This window comes from Furipterus horrens, unplaced genomic scaffold, assembly GCF_987537825.1.
Source record: "Furipterus horrens unplaced genomic scaffold, mFurHor1.1.pri manual_scaffold_4, whole genome shotgun sequence".
NCBI classification, from domain to species: domain Eukaryota; kingdom Metazoa; phylum Chordata; class Mammalia; order Chiroptera; family Furipteridae; genus Furipterus; species Furipterus horrens.
The window spans coordinates 120,494,287-120,504,234 of record NW_028327174.1 but is presented as its reverse complement, the minus strand read 5'-3'; the positions used below and the strand labels follow the sequence as shown (position 1 = coordinate 120,504,234).

Below are 9,948 nucleotides of genomic sequence, written 5' to 3'. Positions count from 1 at the left end.
TACAACACAGACATCTTTGGGGGTGGGTATTACTCTACTTACCAGAGGGTCAATTATAGTCAAGGTCAGGTTCAAGGTCAAGGAAGGGTCAACATGTGGGCAATGAGTGGTCAGGCTGAGAATGAGGGTCACCATAATGATGGTCAATGTCAGTTGAAGCTTGATTTCAGGATCAAGGTTCAGGTCAGGTTCAAGGTCATGATGGGATTAGGGTGAGTCAAGGTTCTGCATGGTCAGTGTTAGAATGAGAATCAAGGTCAGGATGAAACTGAGGTCAAGATCAACATCAGTGTCAGGATCAGGGTGGTGGTAAGGTTTGGAATGCAGACTATTTTCAGCTTAAGTGTGTGGTGTGGTTCAAGGTCCGGCTCTAATCCAGGGTCAGGATGATGGACCTTGTTATGGTGAGAATTCACCTAGTGAAGTTGAGGGTCAGAATCAAAATGAGGGTGGTGAGTCTCATTCATGATTGTATGCTGAGAATGACCAGTGTGACAAACTGTTATTGTCAAGGGTAAGTCAAGGTCAGGATAAGTATGACAGCCATGTTAACGGTCAGCATAAGGATCAGAGTACTGAACAGTCAAAGTATGAAAGTCAACTAAAGGGCCAATGTTGAATTCCAGATCAAGTGGGGGTCAGAATCAATTCCAAGATCAAGGTCAGGTATGGGTGGGTAGGAGTCTGGCAAAGAATTGGGTGACAGTGAGTGAGTATGTCAGGGTTGGTATGATGAGTAAGGGTCAGGTTCTGTGTGAGACTTAAGGTGAGGGTGCTGGTCAAGGTCAGGGTGGGTTAAGGTTTAGGGTCTTGTGTGAGTAGTATTGGTTGAGGGTCAATGGTCAAGGGTGTGGGTACAAGCTCCCATTTATGTCGAGGTGAGGGCTACCAGAAATTGAGCCTGACTGGAGCTTGAAGTCTGTAAGTGTGGCCAGAGAAACAGGCAGAGGCCAGATTCCAAAAACATCTTTAAAGATGTATGAGTCAGTCAGACTTTTCTCTGAAAGTAACTCGAGTTTGTGTTTTGTATTCCTTCTAAAAGCAATGACTGTAGCCGTTAGTCACCTCTGCCCTCAGTTCTTACAAAAGTTTATTTACAAAAGTTTATTCACATGGAGCACAGAATGACTATTTTAAGAATAAGATTACTCAGGCCCTGGCTGCTGTGGTTCAGTGGATTGAGCATCAGCCTGCGAGCCAAGTGTCACTGGTTCGATTCCCAGTGAGGGCACATGACTAGGTTGCACGTCAGGTCCACAGCTGGGGGTGCGATTAAGAGGCAACCACACAGAGATGTTTCTCTCCCTCCCTTTCTCCTATCCCCTCTCTCTAAAAATAAATAAACAAATTATTTAAAAAAAAAAAAGAATAAGATTACTCAGAATTCCTCTAGTCTGTCTGTCTATCCCTGGACCAACACCACTGTCTCAGTATTACAAGCCCTATGAAAAATCTTAGTATCTGAAAGATAAGTCCTTTCATCACTTCTCTTGTTTCTGCCTCCTTCTCTCAACTGTTTCATTTCCATGTATATTTTACAATTGTCCTATCAAATTATTAAATAAGAGAAACAAGAGCCAGATGGAATTGCATTGGTATTTACTGAATTAACAAATGAATTTCAGGAATGCCTGTCTCCTTACTTACTTGATATCTCTAAGTAAGACGATGGCACATCTGGTCCTGGCTCATCCTTCTTCAAAATGGTGATGTTTGTAAACCAGATTAAGGTATTTGGTTCACAACCTGAGCCATCCCTGGCAATAACTTCTGCCACCTCACCTCCAAGTGGGAGCTCCATCATATAAAGCCCCTAGGAAGCCCCTAAGACTAGAGTAGCCATGAGTGGAGCCGCTGTCCCAGTGACCACAGAGAAGCGAGGACCAGGAGATGATGCCACCTCAGCCACTTCCCTTGAAAGGAATGGAAGAGGGGCGGAACACAGGCAGAACTATATGGGGTTTTTTATAATAAATCTCAAAACTGAACTAGTGTTTAATATCACTGAGAACAAAAGCAAACCAAACCTCCCTTCTCACTTGGGTTTTGGAATTGAGGACCTCTTACTCTGCATTTCCACAGATGGCTCTACCAGGACCATCCCTGACCAGAAGGGCAGCGCCTGGAGAAGCAGCACAATGGCAGGTGCGATAGCAGGCTCACTCTTTCTGATGGGTAAGTCAGCAGCACATGGAGGCTGAAGGCACAGCTGCAGGTCTCCTTCTGTGCTAGGGCTGGAAATCCTCTTCCCCTGGCTGGGTCAGGATCAGCTATGGAGTGAGCCCAGTGTGGTCGCAGTGTGGCCGTGGGAGGTGGGAGTCAGGCTGGAGCAGAGGACAAGACCCGCATGGCCCTGGAACACAGGCCAGTGGGGCCTGGCCCCACGTCTCAGCCCTCTGGGATGAAGGGCCGAATCAGCTCTGGGTTCAACAGCAACTCATCAAGGGGCTGGTCCACGTGGAAGTCATGGACGTTGGGGGGTCCTGGGTGGGCCTTGGGGGCCAGTCCCCCTGGATACTGCGGAATTGGCAGGTCTGAAGGGTGCGCAGGCAGGGGAGCTGTGAAGAAGTATTGGTGCAGGAGGGCCTGGGGGTGGCAAGCAAGGAACAGCATAAAGAAACCAATCACCACCCTGTCCCTGCCTCAGCTCACTTCCCTGAGGGGGAGACCAATCGCTGCCCTGCAGAGGCTCGTTTCTCTGTCAGTTCATTCGCTCAGCTGACTCACATCTCTGAGTGCTGAGTGAGCACTTCTCGATAGGCTGGGGATACAGCAGTGCACAGAACATTCCACGTAGCCAGGGGTGGAGGACAATAAACAAAATGAAGAAGAGTCAGGGCGTCTGACGACTAGTGCTGGAGAGGCAGCAGGCCCCAAGCAGTGAGAGGAGGCCACCTGGGAGGTGACACTTGAGTAGAGACAGGAGAGGTGAGGCACAAGGGCAGAGTGCACAGACCCCAGGACATGAAGGGAGCCCTGGAACTGGAGGGGGGGGGTGGTGATGGGAACAGGAACAAGCAGGGTCACAGAGCTGACAACTCTGGCAGGTGGGAGGAGATACTGAATGGGCAAGAGGAGCAGACTCTGGGAAGCAATGGTAGAAGGGAGGAGGTTTTGGCTTAGACTGGGGTCAGAAGCAGGGACTGAAAAGTGGTAAATTGGTCTCGGTATGCTTTGAAGTCACTGAGTACATGGGTGCTCACCAGGTGAATTAACACGCACTGCTAGTGCCAAGTGTGGGGGAGAGTGGTATACCTGACAGAGACCCTGATGCAATTAGCCCATTGTCTTTTCTTCTTTCTCTGTATCCTTGCCACAACCCATCCTCCTAGGTCCTCCTCCCAGACCTCTGCTAATCATCTCTCATGGGGAAACACCTCCCATGCCTAAACCTGTCCTCCTCCAGGAAGCATCCAACTCCCACAGCCTGGATGTCCTGTCTCACCACAGGGTAGAGACCCCACGGGGACAGGGCCATGACTGCTTGTCCACTCGTGGCCAGGGCCCAGGACAGTGCCTGGCATATGCTGATGCTGAGTAAATACTTGCTGAAGGAATGAAGGGATGAAGGAGAGAATCACCAGTATGTGTGGGGGTGTGCACTTCTGTGAGGTGGGCATGCCCTTCTAATGAGCCAGCCCTTTCAACTTGCAGCCCCACTGGGGTCTGCTCAGGAGAAGCATAGTGGCTCCAAGCCCCCCCAACACATGTTCTAAGGGACCTTGACCTCCTGGGTCACGAGAGCTGAATGAAGAGGATTGGGCAATGGGGGTCACCCTACCTGGGAGGCTGCAATGCGCTGGTATGGAGGATAGAGGAGGAACTGCCCCAGAAGGTCTAAGACCTGAGGAGAGGCATCCGGAAGCATCTCGCCCAAGGGCACAGGAGCTTGTTCCTTGAAGGAGATCTTGTTGTAGTCAGGCAGCTCTGTGATCTCCTGAGGAGAAAGGGGCACCTCAGGGCCAGCACTGCCCACCAGCTCCCTCTGTCATCAGTCCTTGCCCCTTGTCACCCACCTGCTCAGGTACACTGGCTGCTGCCCCCCACACTCACTCAGTCCCTCATGCCCCCACCCTCTGGGACACCTGCTCTATCCCTAGCTTGTTGAGAACTGCAGTGTGCTAGGGGCAGGCAGGAAGGGACAGTGGACAGGACCTGGCTTTCCTTTCTCCAGCACAGCAGGGAGGGAGGAGCCCCCAACCTGGGCCAGGACAGCGGTCTGGGATTTCAGGGGGGCATGGGGTCACAATAAGAAAGTAAAGGAGAGGGGAATCACCAGCTGTTGGGGGGAACAGAAGACATCTCCCCCCACCCTTCTCCACCAATGGCCCCTGCAAACCGGCCAGACTTGAGGGCTAGGGGTGCCCAAGATGCGAAGGACGCAGCAGAGCTGTTCGATGTCATTCTCCCCTGGAAAAAGCGGGGATCCAATCAACAGCTCCCCTAGGATGCAGCCCACAGCCCTGTAGATAAGAGAACCCAAACAGCTCACAGACTCACACCATGGACATAGATCTCCCTACACCAGCTCCTCGCCTCACATCATGGACACAGGTCTACTCATACCAGTCCCATCACTCCCCACCATGGACAGATCTCACACCAGCGCCTACCCCTCACACAGGGGTCAATGCACCCACAAAGTGGCCTGAAGGGTTTGTAGCCAGGAATACAGACCCCAGCTCCCAACAATCAAAGACCTCAAGCCTAGAACACAAGAGCATATCCCCCTTTGCTAGTATGTTTCAGGCCTCAGCTCTGGAACACACAACCACTCAACAGTTGTGAGACTTAGATCTTCACACTCTGGGACACACAGTCACCTCCTCACATTGAGGCAGACCTCCAAAACAGCCTCCAAATCTCAAATTCTTAGGTGTGTACAAACCATCCTACCCCAAATAAAGGCTCAGAGTCATCGTATCCAAGGACCCAGGCCCTGGAGAGCTCAGGGACGTTGCGTCCTGGGTTATAATTTCCAGCATAGTAGCTAAATGCTCCACACCTCAGACTGCCTCCCCCACCCTAACCCAGGAGCTTCCCACTGGAACAAGCACTCTGATCCCACTCAGCCCTGATCCATTTCAAAAATGTCATGGAGAGAAACACTGATCCCAAACTCCTCAGGGATACCCCACCTGGGGAAGATACCCAAGGCAACCAAGAGCTCACAGCAGAAAGACACCCCTAAACAGCATAGACATCCCAATGCCCAGGACAAAAAAGGTGGCTCCATGACCCACACTGCCTACATGCCCAGCCCCCAGCAATCTCACCACAGGTCAACCCCTTGGTCATAATGGCGTGCACCATATAACAGCTCGGGGGCTCGGTACCACCTGTGAGAGAAAGGAAGGTGGTCACAGCCAAGTCACCAGTCTGACATGAGGTCACCCTAACCCCCATACCAGCCTCATGAACAATGTCTGGAAAGGTCCAGAAGCATCTTTTCCACAGCAGGAGGGTTGGGGCCTGTCCATTGCTAGGTCCTGCCTGGGAAGCAGTCCTCCCTACCTGGTGGCCACCTGGTGTGTGTAGAGGCGGCTGCCATCAGGGGAGAAGACCCGGGCCAGGCCAAAGTCTGCTATCTTCAGCTGACCTGAGGAGCTGATAAGCAGGTTGGCCGGTTTCAGGTCCTGAGAGCCAAAGGAGATGTCAGTTCCTCCAGGGTCCCCCAAAGACCTTGGGGGCTCAGCCCAGGCCTCCACCCCCTCAGGATCACACCCCTGGCAGCTTACCCTCAGGCCCCACCCACTTCATCCCCTACCTCTGGCCATGTCTTCTTCAAGGGCTAGCCCACCCCCAGCCCAACTGGTCCTCAGGTCCTACCCCAGCCCATGCTGGGACTGACCCGATGCACGATGTTATTGGCATGACAGAAGGAGACACCTTTAAGCAGCATCTGCAGGTAGCTCTTGACCTGTGCCTGGGTAAGCGGCTTCTGGGTATGGCGCACCACCTCAGCCAGATCTGACAGCATGAACTCGAAGGCCAGCACAAACCCTGCCCCATGTGGGAATACGGCCTTCAGCTGTACCACCTGCAAGCAGAGCATCCTGTCAGCCCCCAGGCTCATATGGCTCAGACTCTCCGTGGGAACCCAAGCCCTTGCCCAGGAAAGGAAAAGACAGACAGAGGAGGTGACGTGAGATCTGAGCTCAGAACCAAGGAGCAAGTGATTGAACAAATCTACAAGGTACGTCCAGGTTCTAATGAGGACAAAAGAGAAAGGATGTGGTGGGGTGGGTTATGCAGGAAGTTGGAAAGGAGCTCTGGGCAGGACAGCAAGCACAAAACCCAAGGCAAAAACAGTAAGGAGACTGGAGGGAAGCACTTGTACATGTGGGGTCATTTAGGGGAATGCTACCTGCTCTGTTCTGCATTCCCAGAGCTTAGACAATGCTTGTCACTGTCATGGGAGAGACACTTAAAACTGCGTTGAGTGAATGAAAAGAAAGGCTGGAGGTCAGTGGAAGCAGATAGTGACAATGTTCTCAAGTGTAAAGACAAACCACTGGGAATGAATAACTTCATCTACATTTTTTGACTGTGAGGCAGAGGCAGCAGTGGGGAGGCTGCTGTAATTGTTCTGGTAAAAGGTGACAGTGACCTGGGCCAGGGTAAACTCTGTAATGTTTTAAAGAGAACCTCAGGCCTGCAGATCCGCAGAATGTGGGACCTCATCACCAGCCTCCTTATGGGCCCTCCACCTCTGCCAAACACAGGCTATCAGCAAGCCCCTTTACTTTCCTCAAAAAATGAGAATGGCGTTATTATTTTTCTGATTTTGAGGCTAGTACACAATCATTTTACAGATTGAAACACACACATATATTCAGGTAATACACAAAATTATCTTTTAAAAACCAACAAAAGAAAAATCCTACCACCTATATAGTCAATCTTAGACTGCACTCCCCCAGACTTTACAGATACAGCACACAGAGGCTCATGTTCACATATACATACATACAATATTTTCCTACAAAGCCAGGATGAAACAAACAGCTTTATAGCATGCCTTTGTCACACAATATAGCGTGGATATCTCCAGAGATTAAGAACAAAATCAGAGTATCACCCACCCCAGGTTGACTCATCTTCGACACTCCTCAGGAAGTTGAGCACATTCTCTACTCCTGACATGGGCAGAAAAGAGCCATGAAGAGAATAAGGATGAGGTATAAGGTGTCTGTCCCTCTTTATGTGCCCACAGCTCCTCCCTGTCCTGTCACAGCACAAACCACACCAGCTGGCCCTGCAGCTTCTGTCCATTTTCCCTTCCACACTTAAATTCTCAAGAGCCAGGTGAAGGCCAGTTATTCTCCATGTTGTCAGTGCCCAGGGTAGGACCTACAGGAGGCCCCAAGGTCAAAACGTCCAGACTCTTCAACAGAGCTGGGCCAAAGCCTCCACAAACAAGCTGAGCACCTGTGAGATGGTTGCTAGGCCTGCTCCCCTGGCCTTAGAGGGAGATCCTGAAACCTCCCTTGCAGAGTAGCAGAGAAAACTCAGAAGGGCAGTGAAGGTAAAGCAGTAATCCAGCCTACAGAACATAATAGGAGCTCAACGGGTGGCAGTTATTACCATTAGAAATCACTGTTTTGAGAAAAAGGTCTAAGTTAGTGAATGATTGAGTATAGGAAGAAATAAGTCGGTGAACAAGAGTGAATGAGTGAGGAATGAAATAACTGGGTGAATAAGAATGAATAAGTAGACAAGACAGGGAGCGAGGGGCTGGGAAGCATATGAGCAGGTAAGGTGGGTGTGGGCCCCCACAGTGGGCGTGAGTGGAGGGCTGGCCAGGTGCCTCGGAACCGCAGCCTTACTCACATACGGGCTGTCCCCGATCTCCTGCAGAGCCTTGATCTCCCGCAGGGCCTGGTTGGGGATGCCATCCTCCAGCCGCCGCAGGGCCACCTTCTTGAGGGCAACGATCTCTCCAGTCTGTGCAAGAGAGAACGCACACTGCCACCCCAACCCCCGATGGGAAAGGTGAGTGAGGGAACCAGAAACGTGCCCTCTGGGCGGGACGCAGAGGCCTGAGGACCTTGTGAGGACGGGATGTATCCCCAAACCTTCCTGGAGGGAAATCACGGCCAGCCTGGGACGCAGCAGTCGCAGGGCTGGGCCAACAGCATTCCCTGCGTGCTCCTAGGGGACACTCCCAAGGTGCCCACTGTAGCAGCGCTGGCGGTGGGCAGCTGATCAGAACCCGGCCGCCCCTTCCCCAGCCTTTAAAGGAATTAGAGTGATGAGCACACCCCGCGAAGAGGAAGGAGGCCGGGAGGCCGGAGCAAGGGTCGAAGCCTGGGTCCGGAGACTAGGCATAATTCACAGACAGAAATGAATGGAATGGAAGCCAAGGAGGAAGGCCCGGGAGGTCCCCGCCGTCCGTCTCACCTCCACGTGCTTGGCCTTGAAGACAATGCCGTGTGCGCCCTCCCCAATGCGGCCCAGAATGCAGTACTGGTCCATGGCCCGCTCCGCCTCCCGCGCCCAGACGCGGCTGCTTAGCAACTGGGCGGCCTCTCAGCGTCGAGTCCCAGCTGCCCAGTGACGCTGGGTACGGCGCGCAGGCTCGTTTGTGCCTTCCCCGACCCTCCGCCCGCACGCCGAAGGGGAAGTCAGCTCTAAGCCGAAAACGCCAACCGCCCGCCACCGCAGGCTGGAGGCACAACGGCGGCCGCCCCGCCCCGCCCCTTCTTCGCCCCGCCCCTTCTTCGCCCCGCCCCACCCCGCCCCTTCTTCGCCCCGCCCCCGCGTCACGTAAGGAAAGAAGCCGGGTCGCCCCGGGAGGGCGGGGGCGGTGAGCTCGCGGGGCCGAGCAGAGCACCGGGGAGGATTAGGGGAGTCTGAGCCAACGATGGTGACGTGAGATGGCGGGGGTGGAGGGGTGGAGTTCTGGAGGTACAGAGCATCTGACAATTAGAGGTACCTTAAAAAGTGCAAACTCTACAGTAATAGAAAAACAATAAAAATAAACTTTAAAATAAAATAAAAGTTAAAAAAAAGGGCAAACTCTGATTCAGAAGGTGGAAGTCTATCTCTGGCTGGGTAGCTCAGTTGTTTAGAGCGTTGTCCTCCTAGGCAAGGTTGCAGGTTCCATCTGCTCAGGGTACAAGAATCAACCAATGACTGCATAAATAAGTAGAACTCGCTTATGATCTTGCTCTCTCTTCTCGCTCTGTTAAAAAATCACTAAAAAAAGAAAGCCTGTCTAACGGCACATTTGGAGCTATTTGCAGCTTGAGTGACTTTAAATTTTAGTTTAATTTTTTTATCCTCACCAGAGGACAGGTTTATTGATTTGGGGTGGAGGGGGCAGCGGGCGGCGGGAGAAGTCGGGAGAGAAATATTGATCTGTTGAGGGAATTAACAGAGACCTTTCGGTTTAGGAGAGGATCTTCCAAGTGAGCTCACCAACCACGGTGCAATTTGAGTGATTTTAATAAATTCATACTATAAAAGGATATTGACAAAAAAACAGAAGTAGCTATTAAACTTCTAAAAGGAGTCTCAATCTCACAAGATAAATGCACAATTTTTCACCTATCAGATGGCCAAAGATTGCAGATCTAACAGCCTATTGGCCAGACTAGGCAAAAACAGGAGCTTTCATATGTCGCTGGTGGGAGTGTAATACTCTTAGCCTTAGCAAGTCCACTTCTAGAAATTTCCCCAACAGATATGTAGCACACATGTGAAATGACATGTGGAAAATTATTAAATGAAGCATTGTTTGAATAGCAAAATATTGGGAACACCACAAATGTCCATTGTCAAATAAAATATTAAGCCATAACCTGAGTGGCTCAGTTGGTTAGTGCATTCTCTTGTAAACTAAAGGGTTGCTGGTTCTATTCCCAGCCAGGGCCCATGACTGGGTTGTGGGCCCGCTCCCCAGTCAGGGCGTGTACAAGAGAAAGCCCATTGATATTTCTCTCC

General features: G+C 51.5%; 1 protein-coding gene across 10 annotated transcripts; it reads right to left on the bottom strand.

Annotated features, from left to right (window-relative positions):
- Positions 1–1,582: 1,582 nt before the first annotated feature.
- Positions 1,583–8,676, bottom strand: CDK20 (cyclin dependent kinase 20). 10 transcript variants are annotated; one of them, XM_090273993.1, is made up of 8 exons: positions 8,404–8,676; positions 7,834–7,968; positions 5,852–6,040; positions 5,515–5,636; positions 5,277–5,339; positions 4,277–4,463; positions 3,782–3,937; positions 1,583–2,586 (listed from the first exon to the last, which is right to left on the bottom strand). In XM_090273993.1, exons 1-8 carry the CDS (start codon positions 8,476–8,478, stop codon positions 2,389–2,391), a joined length of 1,125 nt encoding a protein of 374 aa, XP_090130119.1. In that variant the 5' UTR covers positions 8,479–8,676; the 3' UTR covers positions 1,583–2,388. The 10 variants fall into 10 exon arrangements, with proteins under 10 accessions (XP_090130119.1, XP_090130121.1, XP_090130120.1 ...); XM_090273995.1 differs by having other exon boundaries at positions 4,340–4,463; XM_090273994.1 differs by having other exon boundaries at positions 7,834–7,947.
- Between the last annotated feature and the right edge of the window lie 1,272 nt (positions 8,677–9,948).